We start from the raw sequence: 23,327 nt of genomic DNA on the forward strand, positions 1-23,327 counted from the left end.
GACAGAACATTGAATAAAAGCCATCATAGGAGTTTTGCAGTTTGTTTTCCCTGGAAGAAAGCCAGCATCCCAGAATCTCTTGTCATTGAATAGATGAGAGGGAGCAGGATTAAAGTGGAAAGAGAAGTAGCCTGAACATCTAGTTGAATGGGACCGCTTCTATGTGGTTGATGGAAAGTATTTATACTGTAAAGGAGTTAGCTTGAGTGGTAGAGACAGAATGACTAAAATCTCAGTGCAAGATGTGTATAAATCCTGACCAGACAAGTATAAACTGGCATAGACAGGTATGAAGCATATGATGTTGGGGATAGAAACTGGTGAAGAGAAAGCCAGTGTAAAGGACCCATTTCGTGTAACACCCAAGTATGATAGGAGTGTTTATGTTTCAGAGGACCAAAACCAAACTGAATGAGCCTAAACAGTAACAGAAGTTAATTGATTTCTTTTAAGTGAAAAGAACAGAGATGCTACCAGCATCAGGTACAACTGGATCCAGAGCTCAAGGGAGATCAGGGTTTTTTCCTCTCTCTCCTTCTAATTTTTAGCTCTGCTCCCCTCTGTTTATTATCTCTTTGCTAATGTAGAAGGACTTCCTCTACCTAGTCAGGGAAGAAGGGCAAACTGATGCTCCATCCTAGCATAGCAATCTCAGCACAAAGAAGGAATATGGCTTCCGTGTATAAATTCACAGAGGATTGTGATTGGCTAGTGTAGGCCATATGTCTGCCTGTGGACCAGTCTAAGGCTCAAAGGCAATGGAGTGCCAGAACTGGTCAATTCTTGCTCTTGTGCTCCCACCCAAATCACAGCCCATGGAGTTTATTATCAGGAAATTGGTGGTGAGAAATTTGGCTGGGCTATCACAGTCCACTATAGCTGTAGTTCTCCAATTTACCTGCAGATAAAAATCATCTTAGGGTATCTGGGTGGCTCAGTCAGTGGAGCGTTTGCCTTTGGCTCAGGTCATGATCTCATGGTTCTTGAATTCAAGCCCCACATCGGGCTTGATGTTGTCAGTGTAGAGCCCACTTCACATCCTCTGTCCCTCTCCCTGCCCTTCCCCTGCTTGTGCTCTCTCAAAAATAAATAAAACATTTTAAGAAAAGGGGGGGTGGTGCCTGGATGGCTCAGTTGGTTAAGCATCCAACTCTTATTTTTGGCTCAGGTCATGATCCCACAGTTTGTGAGCCCCACATCAGGGCAATTTTCTCAAAAATTCTGTACTGCACTGTTAGCTGTTAGAGGGATTCTCTCTCTCTTTCTCTGTCTCTCTCTCTGTCTCTCTCTCTGTCTCTCTCTCTCTCTCTGTTTCTCTCCCTCTATGCCCTTCTTCTGCTCCTACTCTCTCTCTCAAAATAAGTAAATAACCAAAAAAAAGTCACCTTGGCCCGTTATAAAACAGATGCCTAGGCTCCCCCCTCAAACCAATGCAAGCAGAATTTACAGGAGAGACAGATGGTAACTTGTATAGTAAACGAGTAACCCAAGTGTGTTAGTTTCCTGTTGCCACTGTAACAAATTGCCAAAATCTTAGTGGCTTAAAACAACATGAAGTTATTGTCTTACAGTTCTGGAGGCCAAAAGTCCAAAATCAATTCAAATGGACTAACATCAAGGAGTTGATAGGACTGCTTTCTTCAGGAGGCTCTGAAGGAAGAATCTGTTTGTCTTTTTCAGCTTCTAGTGGCTTTCTAGTGGTGTTCCTTAGCTTATGGCCATTCCTCCATCCTCTTAGCATTTTCTACTCTGACTTTTTCCTGTGTCCCTTTGGAGAGGGCCATTGTGACTACCTCAAGTCCCACCAGGATAATCCAGGATAATCTCCCCACCTCAAAATCCTTAACTTAATCATGTCCACAAAGTCTCTCTTGCCATATAATGTGATATTCATATGTTCCATGGATTGGGTCATGGACATAGTTGAGCCATTATTCATGCTACCATACCACATAATTGTTATTAGGTAGATTTGAGACATACCACAAGGAATGCTAGCTAATACTAGAACTGCAATATAAATATTCCAAACCACAAATATACAAGCATCATTAATTATTTAACTGTATATAATATATAGATGCCCAAACTGGGTGGCCCACATACCATGTCTTTGCATGTATCAATTAATCTTGCCATTTTGTGTAGGAGACCATTGAATGAATTTACTGCAGTCTGTTTGTATTTTCACCCATGCATGGATATTTGGCTTATTTCCTGTTCTATTTTGAATAAAACTACTTATGAACATTGGTGTACAAGTCTTTGTGAAGACCTATGTTTTCATGTGGGGGTGGGGGTAAATATCTATGAGTCGAATTGCTGGGTCATATGATGAATGCATATATACATTTTTTAAGACACTGCTGAACTGTTTCCCAAAGTGACTGTACTATTTTACTCTCTTACTAACATTCCAAGTGCTCCACATCCTTGCCAACACTTTATACAGCAAATCTCTATAATTTTAGCTATCCTGGTGGCCACAAAGAGGTATCTCAGTGTGTGTGTGGGGGTGGGGGGGGGGGTGTTAATAAGCTCTATCTCAGTGTGTGTGTGTGTGTGTGTGTGTGTGTGTGTGTGTGTGTGTGTTTTATTTTATTTTTTTTCAATATATGAAATTTATTGTCAAATTGGTTTCCATGCAACACCCAGTGCTCATTGTGTGTGTGTGTTTTAATAAGCTCTAAGCCCAATGTGGGGCTTGAAGCCTTGACCCTAAGATTGGGAGTCACATGCTCCACTGACTGAGCCCGCCAATGCCCCTCATTGTGGTTTTAACCTGCATTTCACTGATGACTATTACTATCGAGCTTCTTTTCTTGTGCTTTTGGCCATTTGTATATTCTTTTGGCATTTTTTTCCTTTTTTATTTGTACCATTTTTCTCCATCACCCTTTTTGAATTTTTTTGAGATCCTGTTAATGCCAATGCCCTTCAGGCAACAGTGGTAGCTACATAGGTGGTGGTTTCTGCTCAGTGAGGCCTAGGGAGGAAGTGATCATGGTGGATGAGGTTAGGGAGGTGGGGACAGGTGGGGTCAGTGCTGAGAACAGGGTGAGGAAAACTGGGAGACTTTGGATCAGGAAAGTTAAGACAAGAGCAGCTGCAGTTTGGGTAGAAATGAAAGCCTTCCTCATCACCTTGGGGCTTTCCTCCCTCAGTAGTGAGTGCCTACTGAATTGTGTTGTTTGCAACCAAAAGAGAACTACAGCCTAAGAAGGCACTGTGCTCCCTAGTCATCTGATCCAATATAAATTCTGACATTCCTGGGTAGTAACTGTGAAACTTCTTTGGATTTGTATCTGCTGAGCCTTTATTTTCTTATCTGTGAAAATGAGTTATGGCACCTTCCTCACAGAATTATCGAATAGCTGAAATGAGATCACACATCCAAAAATGCTTAGCAAATTGTGAGATACCCATAGGGTATACTGTGTTGTTGCTCCTAGAAGTTTTAACGCGGAAGTGATTGACAACAGGGTTAGCTTTGACAATCAGTTGGCTTGTGAAATTGCATTTCTAGATCCTTTTTGCCAACCTTTTTCAACTTCCAGGTGAAAATGTCTAAGAGCCGCTTGGAAATAAGAGTTTGCCAAGAAGGATGGAACAAAAGAACAAATATTTGACTTGATTCCTGAATGTTACTCACTTGATTCTTACAATGGCCCTAAGTTTCTTTTAAGGATAAGGCCAGGACATTTGCAACTACGTGGATGGAACTGGACGGTATTATGCTAAGTGAAACTAGTCAGTCAGAGAAAGACAAAAATCATATGACTTCACTCATATGAGGACTTTAAGAGACAAAACAGATGAACATAAGGGAAGGGAAGCAAAAATAATATAAAAACAGGGAGGGGGACAAAACAGAAGAGACTCATAAATATGGAGAACAAACAGAGGGTTCCTGGAGGGGGTGGTGGGAGGGGGGATGGGCTAAATGGGGAAGGGGCACTAAGGAATCTCCTCCTGAAATCACTGTTGCACTGTATGCTAACTAATTTGGATGTAAATTTTAAAAAATAAAAAATAAAATAGAATAGAATAAAATAAAGGAAAAAGGATAAGGCCAGGAGCAGAACTGCGGGGTTGGAAGGCTACGTACTCCTGTTTCCAAGCAGTGATGCCAAGTGCTCTCCTGAATGGCTGCCCAGTTTACACTCCCACCAAGAGCACCTTAAACATCCTGTGCCCTAGTCACTGCCAGCAGTTAATGCTATCTGATTCTCCTTTTTCTTTCTTCTAATCTGAGATGTGTAAAGTGGTATTTTAGCTCTAATTTACATTTCACTGACTACTAATGAGTTTAAACATCTCTTAGGAGACTTAATAGTCATTCAGATTTCTCCTGTGAATTGCCTCATCATATCCTATGCTCATTTTATTTTCTGTTAGATTTCTTATATTTTCCTTGGAGCTATCTTAGGATTTTTAAAATATAAGTCTTTATTTTGTGTTGACTTTGAATATTACAAATAAGCTTTCCCACATGATCACCTATTAGTTGTGTTTATGGTGGCCTCTAGAAGACAGAAATAATATGATTTAATCAAATCTATGGCTTTCCCCCTTAAAATTTGTACATTTGGCATCTTTTAAAAGAAAATTTTCCCACCCCTAAAGTCCCAATGATATTCTTCCACATTTCCTTTCATTGGCTTTACAATTTTTTTCTTTCAAATTTAGGACTTAATCTGCTTAGAGGATTTTTTTTTTTTTTTTTTTTTTTTGCATATGTTGTGAGATTCAACATTCAGCTGATTATTCTAGCTTTGCAATATGTCTCATTATTTGGTAGGGTGCATCCCCCCTTTTACTCTTCTTTTGAGATGTGTCTTAACTCTTTGTAGATATGTGTTCTTCCATACATATTTAATTCTCTATATATTTTAGAGTCAAATTCTCTTCAAGTAGGATTATAATACAATTACATTTAATTTATAGGTTAAAATTGAGAGAATTGCTATTTTTATGACGTTAACCTCTTCTAGCAATGAACATACAATATGTTCTCATTTATTCAGGTTTTCTTTAATGCCTTTTAATTGAGTTTTACATTTTTATCCAGATAGTTTATGTACATTACTGGGTAATTTAATTTCTGCATATTTTATAGTTTTATAGCTCCGTAAATGGTATCTTATTTACTGGAATTTGAAGGTGTACAGAAATACTATTGATTTTTATATGTTGCCCTGCTCTGTGGCAATCTTTGTGAATTTGTGTGAGATCTAATAACTTGTTAATTCTCTTTGGTTTTCCATATAAGTGACAATAACACATTTATCTCTTTCCTTCCAATCCTTGAACTCTCTTCTCATGGCATTAAATTGGTCATTCCTCTATATTTGTATCAAATTGCAGTGGTGGTTAGCAAGTCTGTTTTCTTTCTGAATTAAAAGTAATCACATCTAAGGGGTTGCCATCTAAAGTCTTTGAATTCTAGATCCTTTTTTATCTTTTTATTTTTTTAACGTTTATTTATTTATTTTGAGAGAGAGTGAGAAAGAGAGAGCACACACACAAGCCGGGGAGGGGTAGAGAGAGAGGGAGAGAGAGAATCTCAAGCAGGCCCCGCCCTGTCAATGCAGAGCCTGATGCGGGGCTCGATCTCACAAACTGAGATTGTGACCGAGCTGAAATCAAGAGTTGGACGCCCAACCAACTGAGCCACCCAGGTGCCCCGTAGATCCTCTTTTAAAGGGCTACCTGATTAGTCAGGCTCATCAAGGATAATATTCTTGATTAATTTAAAGTTAACTGATTTCAGAACTTTAATTATGTTTTTAAATTTTTTTTATGTTTTATTTTTATTTTTGAGAGAGAGAGAGAGAGAGAGAGAGAGATTGATCATGAGTGGGAGAGGGGCAGAGAGAGACAGAATCTGAAACAGGCTTTAGGCTCTGAGCTGTCAGCACAGAGCCTGACGTGGGGCTCGACTCATGAACTGTAAGATCATGACTTGAGTCAAAGTCGGATGCCCAACCAACAGAGCAACCCAGGCACTCCCAGAACTTTAATTATATCTGTACAATACTTTATTTTCCTTTTTTATCATGTCCCTTTGCCCTATAATGTAACCTAACCACAGGAATGACACTTCATCATATTCCCAGGTTCTGCCTGCACCCAAGGGGAGGAGATTTCACAAGGGCTTGTCTCAGTGAGGATCATTATACAATTCTGCCTACCACATACTTCCAGTTCAAATCCAGGACTCCACACCTTCATCTACCCTATATCTCCTTTCTGTCATGTCAGAAATCTCAGTTCTCAATAATACCAACTTAAATTACTCATTTCCTTTATCCTGCAATACATACTAGCATTCTCAGAATAATAATACTAAAACTCCCTAGCACCTAGGTAGCTTAGTCAGTTATGGGTCCGACTCTTGATCTCAGCTTAGGTCTTGATCTCAGAGTTATGAGTTCAAGCTCCATGTTGGGCTAGCACTGTGTTGGGCTGGGCATGAAGCCTACATAAAAAGAAACCATAATATCAAACCTCTACCACCAATGTGATTATCAAAAATAATTTTTAGAGATTTTTTTTATGTGTATGCTTATGTTTGTATTGCAGTTCTTTCGTCCTCAGGCTATGTCCTGCTAGGGATATAGAGTCAAGTTATTTGTTTTAAAGTCACTTGGTGGGCACCTGGGTGGCTCAGTCGGTTAAGTGTCTGACTTCAGCTCAGGTCATGATCTCACAGTGCATGGGTTTGAGCCCTGTGTTGGGCTCTGTGCTGGCAGTTCAGAGCCTAGAGCCTGCTTCAGATTCTGTATCTCCCTCTCTCTGCCCCTCTCTGTTCACCTTTGTCTCTCTCTCTCTCTCTCTCTCTCCCTCAAAAATAAATAAACACTACAAAAAATAAAAATAAATAAATAAAGTCACTTGGAATAGCTCCTTTGTGTGCCACCAACTTGAAACAGAATCAGGTTCGTCTGTTTCAATTTGTTTTCACATTTTAGGGATTGCTTTTTAACTTTAATTTAATTTTATTTCATAATTATGTTAAAGATTTAAGTAGTTTTATAGTAAAATTCACACAACCGGGTATATTTAGAGAATTCTAGTTTCTCTCTCCTTGTCTCTTTCCTCCTAAGTAGCTTTTACGATTTCTTATGACTTAGTTTTCCATTGATTGTTAAAATAAGCAAATGTGTGTATATGTTTATATCTGATGGAGTAGGGGGAATCTCATGACAATTTCAAATTTTTTTTTTTTTAACCCACCCCCCCCAATTTCAAATTTTTTAATGGTTATTTTTGTATTTAAAATTTTGTGTCAACAGGTATTTTCTGTTTTTCCAGCTGTATACCCTTCTCATCAATGTATTCAAATTTATTAGCAGATAGTAGTTAATAATCTTTTAAAAAATGCCTATTTTGTCTGTAAATTATTTTTTCCTTTTTATTTGGTGTTCTATTTACTTGCATATCTTCCTGCTTTTTATTGATCTTGGCACGATGGTCACTTTCAGGAGTCTTTTGAAAAAAATCATCTTTTAATTTTGTTATTCATGTATACTGCTTTTCTCCCCTCTCCCCTGATGCCTCGTTATCATTGATTTTTGCCCCATCTTTATTCCTTTCTGCTTATTTCTCTGGGCTTTTTGCACGGGGCACTTGGCTCATTTGATTTCAATATTTCTTATTTGTTAAATGTATATAACTCTACAAATCCTTTTTATCTACCAGCTATGTACAGTTTGACACATGGTGCTTTTATTATATTTTGTAATTTCCAGTATGATAATTTCTTTATTCTATTATTTAATAGAATTTTTCATTTCCAGACTTCTAGGAATTTGAAGGTATTCTTTTGTTAATGATTTCCAAATTTATTATATTATGATAGAGAACATGGCCTGAATGATGTGGATTTTTTTGGAATTTATTGAAGTGCATGACTAGTACATGACTGATCTTTGGAGTCTTCCATACATTCTTGAAAAATGTATATTCTTTATTTGTTGAGTACAAAGTTCTCTATTAGATCGAGCTCACTAATTGAGTCATTCAGTTGACCTACACTGCATATACAATCTTCTTTGTCCCTCATGATGTTTTCCACCTTACAGTCTCTTTTAGATGATAAGAAAGTTACTACCCTGGAACTGTTTTGGTTTATATTTACCTGTATCTCTTTTTCCATCCCTTAATATTCAGATAATGATTTCACTGGGCACTTTCTCGGGCATGTTGTACAACAGCATGGCAAGCATCAGGACGCCCTTGAGCCAAGCTCAGTCCCTAAGGTTGCAGTAGGCTAGGCTCAGCTGTCTCTGACCCTGCAAAGCACCCTGCTCACTTTCTCATTTTCCTTTCCCACATCTGTGATGTTCGTTTTTATATTCCTATCTCGTAGCACAGTGACTGACACCTGGTAGGTACTCAGTGTTTGTCCAATGAATGAGTGCATTCAAAGAGTATATAGCCTCGTTAGGAAAACAAGACCCCTTTAAGAATAGTTGGAATGTATGGAGCACTGACCACATGCTGACGCTTCTCCCCACATATGACCTATCTGATCTTATCCCCTACCTTGCTCCTCTCTCTTGCCCTGCCCTAGCTGCGCTGATGTTACTGTTGTTCCATGAACACATCGACCTCGTTTCTGCTTCAGAATCTTTACACCTGCACTCCCCAGATTTTTGCATAGCTCACTTCTTTGTATCATTCAGGGCCCTGATCAAATGTCCCCTCTTCAGACATCCTTCCCTAATCATCCTATCTAAAATACTACTCCCCACCCTCTCCAAATCTAATCACTCTCTCTGGTATGTTGTGTTTTTTTTAATGGTAATTATCACTAGTATTGTTTGTTTGGCTACAGGTTTATTGGTGTATCGTCAGTCATCCACCAGAATGTAAGTTCTTTGAGGACAAGGAGCTTGCCTTGTACACCACGGTATTGTCATCCACAGTAGTGCCTGCCAAACACCAGACACTCGGTATATTTTTGTTGGATGAGAGAATTTGCCTTTAATCTTCGGAGGAGAACATTTTTTTAACAAGTGTGATGATACCTACTTTAAGAGAGGAAGTAATTAAAGCTGAGAAAGGTTCAGTAACTTGCCCAGGAACACACAGCAATGGAAGCAGGATTTGAATACATGTCCATTTGACTCCAAAGCCCATCTGTAATCTCCACTTCTATGCTACTGTCTGCTAATAAAGTCGAAAGTAAACAGGACATTAGGAAATCAAGGGTCAGTGGAGTGGCTTGTGAGATCAGCTGGGCTGGAGTCGTTGGTAGGGGAGAGTTGGGCCTCCTGATGGGACTTGGCATGGTGAGGGAGGCAGGGAGGGAAGGACAGCAGGCAAACGCTGGGCCTGGGCCTGAGATTGTTCACATGGCCTTTTCCTTGGCTGAAGAATCTGTTGGGACTTGTTCCTGGGGGAGAAGTGGGAATGGAGGGCAGCTGTAAGGGAGGATGGCATAAGCCTGCATTCCTGGGCCTTTGGGTCAAAGCCTGCAGAAAGAACCCCTGCCAAGGAGCCTTTGTGGACTGTGGCTAAGACCAGAGTCAGCCTGGTATTCTAACTAACCCGTGGAGCCTCAGGCAAGTTCAGACCAACTGCGGCTCCCGGGCCACGCCAGTGGTGTGTGTGTATGCTGGGGAAGGCGGGCCGGACGTCCAGGCTGGAGACGTGCTGCGGAACCAGGGCACCTTTCTCAGTGAGGATGGGTGTCAGCGCTGAACCAGGTGGGGGCCAACCCGGGAACCAGCTTCCCGGAAAAACGGGCGGGAGGCAAACAGCTGCCGCTGCTGGTGGCCTCCCGGGCCGTGTGGCTGGGAGGGTGTTGACTTCTCACTTCCTTGCTGGTGAAAGATGCGCGTGTGGAGGCCCGGGTAGCCAGGCCCAGAAGGCAGCTCCATGGGTAGCAGTGCTCCAGCACGGGGCTGACCTTGCGTGGGCTGCACGGGGCGGAGGGCAGGAAGCGTGGGGACAGTTCATCCGCAGCAGCTGGGTGCAGCTTGTCAGAAGGGCCCGGGAAGTGAAAGTCCACCAGGCAAAGGAAAGGGGAAGAGAAAACAGCAGAGGGGAGAGGTGGCCGCAGCCAATGGGCGCAAGAGAAAGACAAATCTGAGTGGCAGGTGTTGTGGGAGCTTCTGCCGGGCACCTTTTCTTGGAGGAGGGGACAGCAAGGAGGGGACACCTTTTCTTGGAGGCTGAGTCCTGGAACCGGCTTCGCACATCCTTCACACAGCCAGTTCCCAAGGAGAAGCGAGGTAAGGGCTGTTCAAGCGCTCACAGCATCCTTCTCCTTCAAATCCTGCGTTTCCACCTCTGAAAAGGTGGCACTTGTTTATCCTTGAACCCTTTAAAATAAACTAGTAACTGCAATTTTCTTCCCAGGTAAAGTTAATTACCCGCCTCAAGGTTGTCTCCCAAGAAAAATTCTTTACAACTAAGGAAAGATTTTGGTGATGTTAAGGTTAGATGTTTTCCCCCCTCGGAGCTGAAAGCTCAAAACCCTTTGCACAAATATTCATTATAAGATCCTTTTATCACTAAAATGATACCAACTCTACCTTTAAAAAAAATGTTTTGTTTTTGCCTTTGATGAAATTGTTATTTCCAGCACCTCCCTCCCTGCAATGTTCCCTGTTGTGCCTGTGACACTGACTGAGACGGTTAGATGCTACATTCACTTGTTTGAACCGAAAACTGTCTAGTTTTAAGGCAGATCTGGAGTCTCCTAGGGGAAGGGAGAGGCTGGATAAATTTTACGCGTTTCAGTTAATGTTCATCACCATCCAATTCCTTACCCGAAATAAAGCATGGCACCCAGTAGGCTCACTCTGCATGTTTCCTGAATGAAAGGATGTTTAAAAAAAGAAAGCTAAGCTAATCATTGACAAGCATTTGAAGTAGGTAGCATCGCAACTGTGGACTGTCTCCTAAATCAGCTAGTTTTCCTTTCTATTTCCCACCTCAAGAAATTTTGCAGTTTAGGCTCTAGAGATCTAGGCTCTGGAGTCTAGGGTCTTGCGTTCAGAGCTCTGGTCCAGCGACCAGCTGCATCACTTCACCTGGGAGCCTGTTAGGAATGTGGCCCCACCTTGGAGTCACCAAATCAAAACCTGCATTTTTTGTTAAAATTTGTTTTTAATGTTTCATTTTTTTAGAGACAAAGAAAGAGTGCAAGGCCGGAGAGAGGCAGAGAGAGAGGGAGACACAGAATCCAAAGCAGGCTCCAGGCTCTGAGCTGTCAGCAAGGAGCCTGATGCGGGGCTTGAACCCACGAACCCGAGATCATGACCAGAGCCGAAGCTGGACGCTCAACTGACTGAGCCACCCGGGCACCCCAAACCTGTATTTTAACAAGATCATGTTAAAGTGGAAGAAACACTGTTCAAAGGCACCTGGGCCACTTCCTGAGGCATCTGGTCAGGAGGCCTTTCTGGGTCCTGGCTTCAGATTTGGGTTGCAGGACTGCTCCACACTGCACTCAGTGTGGAGGGCTGGAGGCTGGAGAGGGCTCAGGTTCCAGCTCTGCTGTTAAAGGGACTTCATTACATGGGCAGGTAACTTAAAAATTGTTTTAAAAACCCAGTCTTACAGAAAACTTACAAGAGTAGTACAAAAAACTTCTGCATATCCTTTACCCAGATTCACAAATTATTAACATTTTGCCACATACGCTTTAATATTTTCTTTCTATGCTTATATATTATTTTGGAACTCCTGGAAGGCTAGTTACATACATACATGCCTTTCTTCTTAATACTTCAGTGTGTACTTACTAAAAACAAGGACATTCTTGGGGCGCCTAGGTGGCTCAGTTGAGCTCAAGTCAGTTGAGCATCCAACTTCGGCTCAGATTGTGATCTCGTGGTTTTTGAATTTGAGCCTCGCATCAGGCTCTGTCCTGACACTGCAGAGCCAGCTTTGGATCCTCTGTCCCCCTCTGTCTCTGCCCCTCTCCCACTCATGCTCTCTCTCTCTCAAAAAAAAAAAAAAAAAAAAAAAAAAATTAAATAAATAAAATAAAATAAAATAAGATAAAATAAAATAAAATAAAACCAAGGACATCTCTTATGCCACCATAACACCAGGGCCAGATGCAGGGGGGAAGCAAGCAATGCCTGAGTCATGGCCCTGAGAGGGCTTCCCAGGAGCTTTGCTCGCCACACCCTAGGTCCTGGCTTTGCACACTATTGTTGCCCAAATCAGGAATCCTAACATGGATTCACTACTATTATCTGATCTGCTGTCCATATTCCAATTTGGTCAGTTGTCCCAATAATGTCCCCCTTCTTCCATCCCCAGTTCAGGAGCACGCACAGCATTTGATTGTCATGTCTGTTGCGCCTCCTTCAGTCCAGAACAGTTCTCCAGTCCGTTTTTCATGACATTGACACGTTTGAAAAATACAGACCAATTATTTTATAGAATCTTCCCTAATATGGGGACAAGTTATTTTTAATCTCTTGATAGTTCAGTTTCACCACCTATAGATTGAGAATAATCCCTGCTTCATGTTGAATTGAAAAAATTAAGACATGTTATAGACTTGACATATGCAGGTGTAGTGGGATTAAAAAGTTAGCTAATACTGATTAGGTGCTTGTCAGGACCATGTTACGTGCTTTACAGGCATTATCTCACTGAGTCCTCTCTACAGCTCACTGGCACAACAGGCTTTATTTTTATCCCTGTTTCACAGATGAAGAAACTGAGACTTAGAATGCTTTGTCCCCTGTCTCATAGCTAGTAAGAAGTGAAATGAGAACCTGAACCAAGTGAGGCTGCCTCCAAGGGCTATTTGTTTAGTAACCTTGTTAGTGATGCTTACCTCAAATGTAACTTTTTTTTTTTTTTTTTTGGAGCAGCAGGCAAGTTTATTAGAGTATAAGATCAGAAAGGAAGAATAGTAGGAAAGCTCTCTTTACATAGAGGGGGCATTCGAAAGTGAATGCCACCTAGAATGTAACTTTTTAAGATAAAATGTACATAACATAAAGCTTACCATTTTAATAATTTTATTTCTCCCAGCTTTATTGAGAGATAACTGACATAAAGCATTGTATGGGTTTAAGGCATACGATGCAATGATTTTATACATGTATATATTGTGAAATGATTACCCTTATAAAGTTAGTTTAATACATCACTCACCTCACATAATTATACCTTTTTTTTTGGTGGCGAGAACATTTAAGATCTTAGCAACTTTCAAGTATATATGATACAGTATTGTTAACTAAAGTCACTATGCTATATGTTAGATCCCTAGAACTTATTCATCTTATAATTGGAAATTAGTATCCTTTGACCAACATTTTCTCATTTCTCCCCAACCCTTGGCAACCACCATTCGACTCTTTGTTTCTATGAATTTGAACGATTTTATTTATTTGTTTGTTTTTATTGAAGTATAGTTGACACAATGCTACATTAGTTTCAGGTGCATGTGTTTTAACTATTTTAAAGTGTACAATTCAGTCTTTTAATATATTCACAATGTAGCACAACTATCAGCACTAATTCCAGAACATTTCCATTACCTCAAAAACAAACCCGTGTCTTTCAATTCCCCTCCTCTCCTGTCCTGTGACAACCGCTAATCTGCCAATCTACTTTCTGTTTCTATGGATTTGCAAATACACACAATGGAATACTACTGAACAATAAAAAGGAGCTAACTACTGATACACACAATAACATTTTAGATCTCAAAAACATCATGCTGAGTAAAAACAATCCAGATGCAAAAACTACATGTTGTAAGATTCCATTTATATGGAATTTTCGAAAAACCAAAACCTGAAAAACAGGAAGCAGGCAGCGGCAATGGTTGCCTGGGGCCAGGAATATGGGGGTGGGGATTGACTGCAAAGGGGCAGAAGGGAACAATCTGGAGTGATGGCAGTGTTCTAAACTTGATTGTAGTAATGGTTGCACAATGTATACATTTACCCAAATTCATCTAACTCCCTTAAAAAGTCTGTAAATGTAAGTTGTACCTCAGTAAAACTATAAAACACAAACATATCTGTCCCCCAGTGGAGTTCAACTCATGAGCATGTCTTCCTTCATAGTCTGGCTCCAAATCTATCTTCCCAGTCTCATCTCTCACCTCTGTGCATTCATTCAACAAACATTCTCTGACACTTCCACACTTGTTATGCAGAAGGCCCTCAAGAGAACCTCTGTCCTCAGGGACAAAGGAACTCACAGTCTGGTCTGGGAGCAGAAAGAAAGGGCACCCAATCCTGACAAACATCAGGGATCCTAGAGGATCATCAAGTCTTTTTTTTTTTTTTTTTTGAATATATGTATATATGTGTGTGTGTGTGTGTGTGTGTGTGTGTATATATATATATATATATATATATATATATATATATATATATATATATTTAGTACCTATCACGGGGCTCAAACTCATGACCCCAAGATCAAGATCAAGATCAGGAGTCCCATACTCTTCCAACTGAGCCAGCCAGGCACCCTGATTATCGACAGAGTCTTAAAGGAAAGGAAGGGCATACACATTCCAGTCACTCTGAATTTCAAGTGTGAATCTAGTTTCAGTTTAATTTTTTGAATAGGTAATGCATCTACATGGTTGAAGAATAAAAGAAATTATACAGTGAAAAATTTTCTCCCATCCATTCCTCATCTGTCCAATTCTCACTCTACTCCATACAACCATTATTGTTATAAACGTATACTATTTTTCCTCCTTTATGATAGAAAAGATAGCATAATATACACATTGTTTTGGACTTTGCATTGTCATTTGGCAGTAAACCTTTGAGATCTTTCCATACGGGTACAGTGAAAACTTCCACTTAAATTACAGCTCTCTAGTCTTCCATTGTATGGATGTGCCATAGTTTATTTATCCAGTCTCCTTTTGGTAAACATTTGAGTTATTTCCAACAGTCTGTTAAGGCCAACAACGCTGTAATATGTACCCTCTTGAACGTGGTGTATTGGGTTTTGCTTTGTTTGTATATGACAAGTAGATCTACGGCTATATATTGAATTCCACAAACACACCAATCACTTTCATATCTGTAGCCTGTTTTCTCTGCCCTGAAAGTCTTCACTCAATCCTATTCTACCGGCAAACTCCTACTTTCCCTCAAAGTCCAGCTCAAATGTCACTTTCTTGTGAAGGCTTCTGAACTCTGGCAAGATTAGGTTGCTCCTTCTTTGTTTTTTCACAGCATTCTGTGTCGACCTCATCAGAATTATCTATTAACACTTCACTCTTCCCCCACTAGACTCGGAGCTACTCAAGGGCATGTGCTATAGATTTCTCTCTGAATCCCTTAGTACTTGGTACCTGGTCCGTATTGAATAAAAATGTGCATTGTGTGAATGGTTAGGGCTGACAGAGGGGTGTGTACTGCTCCCGTCCCTTGCTTTCAGCTGTTTCTTGGTCTCTGTTAGTACTTAGAGGACTGCAGCCAGACAAAGGTGGGCTGTGATTTCCCTTCCCCTCCCACGTAATTCCTTCCTGCTTGCCCAACCCCTTTCCCCCACTTTGGATTCTGTCCACAGCTGCCTCTAATTTAGTAGATTAAAATAAATAAATAAAATGGAGCATTGGCTCTACCCATCTTCGCTTTTCTTCATCAAGTCTTTGGCCTCCTATAGAGCTGAAAGAACAAATCACTTGATAGTCAAATGTACACCAGTCACTCTCAAACATAATGTTCTACACTTTAAGCCAAAGGAGATGACAGTTTACTGTAGTGCTTTTAGGGATGAGGGAAATAGTGCTTTACAGTGTTTAGGTTAATCAATGTTAAATGATTTTCAAGGGCAACTTAGATTATTTTTTAAAACATTGGGTTAACTCCCATTATGCTCCTAAAATAACCCATTGGTTCTGTGTCTTTTTTAATGTATGAGCTCCTTTCATTTTATCAGTACCCTTTATTACTATTCACTAGACCTGGCATAAAACAATTATAATTTATCACTTGCCTAGCTAATGAAAACAAATAAACAGAACCAAAACAGGCTGAAAAAAAAATTGGGTTAACTCTAAAATGTCATGATGCCTAACTCATGCCTTGAGCTGTCAATCGCTACATCATTTCCACATTTCCATTAAGCATCTTTTTTTTTTTTAATGTTTATTTATTTTTTTGAGAGACAGAGAGACAGAGCATGAGCGGGAGAGGGGCAGAGAGAGGGGAAGACACAGAATCTGAAGCAGGCTCCAGGCTCTGAACTGTCAGCACAAGCCCGACATGGGGCTTGAACACATGAACTGCAAGATTATGACCTGAGCCAAAGTCAGACGCTTCACTGACTGAGCCACCCAGAAGCATCCAACTCTTGATCTCAGCTCAGTCATAATCTCACAGTTTGTGGGTTCAAGGCCCACATTGGGCTCCATGCTGACAGTGAATAGTTTTTTTTTTTTTTTTAAGTTTTATTTATTTATTTTGAAAGAGAGAGTGTGATCAGGGGAGGGGCAGAGAGAGAGAGAGGGAGAGAGAATCCCAAGCAGGCTCCACACTATTAGCACAGAGCCCTATGGGGGGCTTGAACCCACGAACTCTGAAATCATGACCTAAGTGGACATCAAGAGCCGGATGCTTAAATGACTGAGCCACCCAGGCACTCCCACGTGAAAAATTATTCTATTTCTTCCTCAGTGGGCGGTGCTGGAAGTGGGACGGCTAGGTCGTCAACTCTGGGATGAAAAGGTAAAAGCTCTATGTTCTCCTTACCCTGGGGAAGCTCTGTTTCACAGGAGGTGAGCCTCAGAGAAAACAAAAGGGCACGAGAGCCCAGGGCAGAGACGGATGGAAGAACTGAGTGAGATGTTTCACCTGAAGAAGTCTCCGGAAAGGTGGTGGCTTAGGTCCCCTGGAGTGCCTTGGTACTGTGGTCTTCAAAATTTCTTGCTTGCATGCCTCCTAAAAGAAATTTGAGAAACGATGTTTCTTCTTGTACCTTTAAAGGTCATATCTAAAACGTTTCATCTTAAGTTTAAATAATGGCAAAGTTTGTTATTTCTGGCATATTATAAGTATTGGCATTTTAAAATAAGATTGTTACATCATTCTGTAAGTGTATCCAAGGGAATCTAAATATCATAATGCATCTATGATCTATTTAAAAAAATACATGAACAAGCTTTTCTTAAAAAGAAATTCTGTATCACTCTTTTTCTCCTTATCTTGTACTTCCATTCTACTTGCTCCTGAACATTTTAATATAAGATTTTAGTCTGGAAAGTCTTTTATTGATCAGCCTATCTTATTTCCCTAAAAATTAAAAAAAAATCTTTGAGTCTCTAAGTTTAAAACATTCATCTTGCTTGTATTATTAATACAAGTTTGAATACCTAATTGGTATAAACAACATAAAATGTTATAAATTTTGATGAACTACTGAAATTACAATGTAGAATATTTTTGCTGGAATAAGACATGGTTAGAAGCATGAAACACCATATTCATTTACCCAAACGAATTTATCAAGAACCTCCTATGTGTCAATAGCAACTCTAGTCACTTGGGATATATTAGTAAACACTATGTATAAATCCCTGCCCTCATGGAGCTTACATTCTGGTGGGGGGTAGGAGACAATAAGCAATAAGCATAAATATAAGTAAATAACACAGTAAATGAGAAGAGCTATGAGGAAAGATAGATCAGGGTAAGGGGAATCTGGGGTGTAGGGCAGGGTTCAAAATGAGTTATGGTTTTAAAAAGGTTAGGGTGGGCCTCATTGAGAAGATGACGTATGACTCAAGAGGGTTAGGGAGTTAGCACTGCAGATATCTGGGGGAGATGTGTCCCAGGCAGAGGGAAGAGCCAACACAAATGCCCTAATTTGAGAATATGGCTCATATCTTCTAGGGTCAATAAAGAAAGTTAGTAAGGCTACAGCAGATTCATCCAAGGGAACAACAAGAGATGAGATTAGAAAAATAATGATTGGGGTAGGATGGCGGTGAAAATCTTGTGGAACCCTGTAGACTACGGTAAGGACAGTCTTTTACTCTGAGTGAAATGAGGAGCCATTGTGGAGATTTAAGCAGAGGAGTGACATCATTATGTTTTCGGAGGATCACTCTGGTTATTACGTTGAGAACAGACTCTAAGGGGCAAGATGGAAAGCAGGGAGAGCTTTTAGAAGACTAATCCAAACATGAAATGGTGGTGGCTCAGACCAGGGAGGAAGCAGTAGAGATGGTAAGGGATGCTCTGAATCTGGACTAGACACCGGACATAAAAGAAAGAGGGAAGGCAGCATGCTTCCAGGGCTTTTGATCTGAGCAATTTGAAGGATGGACTTGTCGTCAATGAGAGAGGAAAGCTGGTGGGTCGAACAGGTTTAAGAGAGAATATTTTTCAGTTTGTGGCATAAGTTTGAGATGTACAGTAGATTGCTGGATATCAGAATTTGGAGTTTAGATGAGAGGTCTGGGCTGAATCTATAAATTTGGAAATGTCATCATATATGATGATATCATGTATCTCTGATGTTGCTGAAAGTTAGGAGATTTAATGAGATCACCAATGAAATAAGTATAGATGGAAAGGAGAAGTAATCCAAGGAATGAGCCCTACGTCCTTGCAAGGTTGTCTGGGAAAAGAGAATCAACAAAGAAGAAATAAGACAGGGAAAGAGGGATCAGTGATGAAGGAGGAAAATTGGCGGATGTGGTTAAAAAAAAAAGGTGAATCAAGTGATTAGCTATGTTAATTGACAGGTCAATTAAAATGAAAATTGTGAATAGATCAATGGACTTAAGCAATATGAAGTTCATTGTTGACCTTGACTAGAATAGTTTTGATAGAGTAGTAAGGATGAAAGCATGAATGGAACTGGTTTAAGTGGGAGACCTGCTCACTTGGATACTTCAAATATGCCACATATGTAACCTTATATGCACTGGTGTGATTCTATTACATATGCATGTAGTGTTATCACAGGCATTATATTTGGCATGTTTTTTAACTTTATATAAATTGTATCATATGGCATGAATTCTGCCGCTACAGGGTGGCAGGAGAACTAGAAACAGAAAGCATGGAAAACTCTTGAAATTTTGTTGGAATTGAAGTACAGACACGAGGCAGTAGCGGACAGTGGAAGTGGGTCAAAGAGGCTTTGTATGATTGGAGAAGTAACAGCTGCTTGTCAGCTGGATGGGAATGACCCGGTATAGAGGGAAACATTGATAATTAGAAGGGGGCGGATAATTGCTGGAGTCACGGTGATGATCTTGATTAGTCAAGCCAAGATTGGTATTTGTTGCCTTAGCAGAGGGACTGGCTTTAGCTAGGAGCATGGAAAATTCAACTACGTAATGGAGGGAAGATGGAGAAGAGGTTATAGATGTTGGTATGAGGGTATGGGTAGATGGGATCGTGGGATTGTGTGGAGATTTTCATCTCATTGCTTCAATTTTCTCAACGAAACAGGAAGCAAGGTTACTGAGAATAAGGATGAAAGGGAAGGAGGTGTAGGTTAGAGGACAGAGAGCTATGACATCCAGAAGAATGGAGGAGTGAAGTGGGAGTCTGGGGCAGCACGGAGGGCGCACTGGAGGTTGAGTGATGAGATTAAAATGAAACTAAGCAGTGTCATTGTGTTTTTCTCTAGCCACATTCAGATGCGTGAGTGCTGGTGTGGGGTAGGTGGGAGCTGGCTTGATCAGGATTGTGGTTTTGCCTAGCAAGCACAACAAAGGGGGATGAGAGTGTGCCGGGGTGGAGAATGTGTGCAAGGGAGTGATTGTAATGATTGGCCAGATATTTAACCTGGGTAAGGATGGGAGAGAGCAGATCTGTACTTTCGACAATTGCTGCAAGGAGATTTGTAAATGAGATCGTGTTCAGAGTATATTTGAAATTGTGATTACGATGAGTTGCAAAGTTTGATAATGCTCCTATGATTATGCCCATGGGAGTGAGTGGCAGACTTAGGGTAGGACAGGATCCTTGGAAGAGAAGTCAAAGAACTGAGAGGTCAGAATATTGGGAAGATCATCCACATGTACATCATAAGCACCTAGGATTAAGACAGAAGAGGGGCGCCTGGGTGGCTCAGTCGGTTAAGCGGCCGACTTCACCTCAGGTCATGATCTCACGGTCCGTGAGTTTGAGCCCCGCGTCGGGCTCTGTGCTGACAGCTCAGAGCCTGGAGCCTGTTTCAGATTCTGTGTCTCCCTCTCTCTGACCCTCCCCCGTTCATGCTCTGTCTCTCTCTGTCTGAAAAATAAATAAATGTTAAAAAAAAATTAAAAAAAAAAAGACAGAAGTGGTATTGGAGTGACTGACAGAGCAAATGGTGACAAAATGAAGGGGAATGAGAGCAACGATGAGGGGTACTGGATAGGAAGATTTAAAGCTGCAGGTTAGTAGGAAGAGAGGGGGATGGTCTGTTGAGGAGCAGGGAGGACACCTACCCGGCTTCCAGGCACAGTCTAAGAGACTTAGGATTGAAAACACAGTTACCACTACTTTCAAAGGGGGAAGGGAAAGCACTGTCCCAGGGGAAAGTCAGGTTTCCCTTAAGCAAGAAAGTGAAGAGAACTTGAAGACAAATTCTGAGGAGGTTGGGGTTATGGGATTATTATTTGCATAAAGAAATAGATGGTGTAGTGGATTCTAATATGGCCCCACATGATCCCTGCCTTCCTATGTGGTCTCCTTCTTTTGAGTAAGGGCAGGGCTTGTGAGTTGCTTCTGGTCAATAGAGTATGGCAGAGGCACCTGGGTGGCTCAGTCGGTTAAGCCTCTAAGTTCAGCTCAGGTCATGATCTCTATATTCTTGAGTTCAAGCCCCGTGTTGGGCTCTGTGCTGACAGCTCAGAGCCTGGAGCCTGCTTCAGATTCTGTGTCTCCCCCTCTCTCTGCCCCTTGCCTGCTCTCACTGTCTCTCTCTCTCAAAAATAAATAAGCATTAAAAAAATAGAGTATGGCAAAGGTGACAGGATATATGTAATTATGCATACGTGATTGTTACATACGTCTGTTACCAGTGTCTTACACTGAGAATCTCCCCCTTGCTGTCTTTGAAGAAGCAAGCTGCTATATTGACAAAAAACTGAAGGGACCTCCAGCTGACAGTGAGCAAGGGACTAAGGCCTTCAGTCCTGTGCAGCCTTCAGGGAATTGAATGCTGCCAGTGACAGTTTGGAAGTGCATCCTTTCCCATCCAACCTTCATTTGGGATCTTACAGAGGACCCAGCTAAGCCATGCCTAAACTCTTGACCCGTGGAAACTGTGAACTAATAAATGTGTGTTGTTTTAAGCTGCTACATTTGTGGTTATATTATCATACAGTGATAAATAACAAATACAAATGGCAAAGGAAGAGGTTTAGTTATACCAATGTTACTTTTTAACTCCTTCTGAGGTATAGCGCCTAGGAACCACATATTGATCCTTTACCAAATCACCGAGTTAGAGCTTCCTTCAATTTTGTTGGCAGCAAGAATTGGAAACCACCTGACTTGCAAAAGAATTTATAACCCATTCATTTGGGCCATTCACTTCCACATCACAGACACCCATTTCTGAATTGTCCCTTTGAATTGCCCTGGAGGTTTTTCATCTTGAGTTGATGCACCTTAAGTAACGGGTGAGAGTTTTACTTTTTTTCTGTCAGGTGGGAGAAGGACGGTTTTGAAAGGGACACTCTGTCCTCAGGTGATTTCTCAAGCTGAGCAATTTTTAGTAAATAGTACATATAGCAGTGGAAGATGTGTAAATGAATTCCCTTAAAACTAGTCTTGGAAAGTCTTCCTGCACCCTAGGAGTAGGGAACACCAGTGAACATGACAGTTGTAGAGGCTTTCTGGTAGAAGAGGTAAGAGCCCAGGACATGATGGCGGGTAGGACAGCATGGGGATAGGAGGTAGGACACTGTGTGAAAGGTAGGAGGGCAACGAGACTTAAGAAATGACTTTAGAACTTCTCAATAATTAGTTTCCGTGGGACCCCCAATGGAGGTATTTCCTAGGTGGTAGAAAAGTAAAATAAAAATTAAAAAATATATAATTAGTATGTGTTTTCCGAAACTTTTAAAATATAAAATAAATGCATGTATCTTGGAAAGCTTTCAAATAAGTATTAATTCAAAGGCAGAGTTTATGCCTTTCTCTACCCAACAGGTAACCTAGTTAACAGGTGTGTTGTAGGTCCTGGAAGGTCCCTTCCAACTCTGAGGTTTCACCTAGATTCTTCCACTCACTTTTCATAACACCCGGCCAGACTCTCAAATGTGTGATTCCTTGACTCTCCTGTGCATCTCTTCAGCCCAAAAAGGGATTTGGCAAGTTTAAACACCTTTGGATCTAGTAATCCAGGGCTGGTGGAAAGGGAAGGAAGGTGCGGTCATCGCCTGTTTCTTCCCAACGTAAACCGCTACAACCATCTTCGCCCCGGAGCTGGCTGTCCAAGCCTAATTTTTGTGGCCGCAGGTCCTCAAAAAACAAGGCCCGGCTCATCGCTGTTTACAAACACTTACTGGACGCCCACTCTACTCCGAGCTCTCCAGCGCTGCTTGCGTACTTTTCTGTAAAGGGATGCCAATTTCCCTGATGAACACACTGCAAGCAGCCTCTCTGGGGCAGCGCCCTCCGCCAGGCCCGGAGCCCAGACCGGCACTCCGGGCAGCTTGCCAACTGGTGCCGCCTCGTGAGCGCCTGCGCAGAGCGACCCTCCCGTCACTCCGGGCGGGAGGCGGGGGCAGCAGGGAGAAAGGAAAGCTGCAGGGGGAAAAAGGGCCAAACCCTGAAATTACCCGGATGTGGTCTCCGTGCGCGCATGCTCAGTGTCCTTTCGACAAGTTGGCAGCAACAACACGGCCCTGGTCGTCGTCGCCGCTGCGGTAACGGAGCGGCTCGGGTGGCGGAGCCCGCGTTCGCGCCCGCCCGCTCTCCTCGGGAGGCCCTTCCCGCCCTCCCCGCGACTCCACGGCCGCCCAGGGGGCGGGAGCGGGTGAGGGGAGCCGGGCGCCCCGCGAGAGAGGCCCCCGGTCGCGGGGCGGCCCGGGAGCTCTAGGCGGCCCGCGCGGGCAGCGGCGCGGCGCCGAGGAGGGGCGGCCTGGCTCGGACGCGGCGGGGCCGGGGCCGAGGAGCGCTCCGGGCCGCCAGGGGAGCGACGGGCTCGGCGCTCCCGCGGACGAGTCGCGGCGGGAGAGTGGACACTCCTCGCCATCGCCCGAGCCCAGGTAACGCGCCATGTCCCCTCCCCTTCCCCCGGCCGGGCCCGCGCACCCCGCCCGCGGCTTCCCCGCCCCGGGGCGGGCTCCCGGCAGCGGCCGGGAGCAAGCAGGAGGCCGGCGGGTGCGCCGGGAGAGCGAGCGCGGC

At 42.2% G+C, this 23,327-nt stretch overlaps 2 protein-coding genes across 8 annotated transcripts in view; one reads left to right on the forward strand and one right to left on the reverse strand.

Annotated features, from left to right (window-relative positions):
* Positions 1-9,001: 9,001 nt before the first annotated feature.
* Positions 9,002-23,175, reverse strand: LOC122204204 (translation initiation factor IF-2-like). Of its 3 annotated transcripts, XR_006195552.1 has the most exons (3): positions 22,760-23,175; positions 16,719-16,907; positions 9,002-10,334 (listed from the first exon to the last, which is right to left on the reverse strand). XR_006195552.1 is itself a non-coding variant. In XM_042911519.1 (2 exons), the coding sequence occupies exons 1-2, from the start codon at positions 23,173-23,175 to the stop codon at positions 16,883-16,885; spliced, it is 441 nt and encodes a 146-aa protein (XP_042767453.1). In that variant the 3' UTR covers positions 16,637-16,882. The 3 variants fall into 3 exon arrangements, 1 of the variants encoding a protein (XP_042767453.1); XR_006195553.1 differs by lacking the exons at positions 9,002-10,334; positions 22,760-23,175 and adding an exon at positions 22,484-22,615 and having other exon boundaries at positions 16,637-16,907; XM_042911519.1 differs by lacking the exon at positions 9,002-10,334 and having other exon boundaries at positions 16,637-16,907.
* Positions 23,108-23,327, forward strand: part of SMAD4 (SMAD family member 4) — a 59,991-nt gene continuing 59,771 nt past the window's right edge. For all 5 annotated transcript variants that reach the window (XR_006195550.1, XR_006195551.1, XM_042911516.1 and 2 more), the window contains exon 1: positions 23,108-23,188. The gene's annotated coding sequence lies outside the window, so the exon portion shown is untranslated. The remainder of the gene's footprint in view (positions 23,189-23,327) is intronic.

This window comes from Panthera leo, chromosome D3, assembly GCF_018350215.1.
Source record: "Panthera leo isolate Ple1 chromosome D3, P.leo_Ple1_pat1.1, whole genome shotgun sequence".
Classification (NCBI taxonomy): Eukaryota; Metazoa; Chordata; class Mammalia; order Carnivora; family Felidae; genus Panthera; species Panthera leo.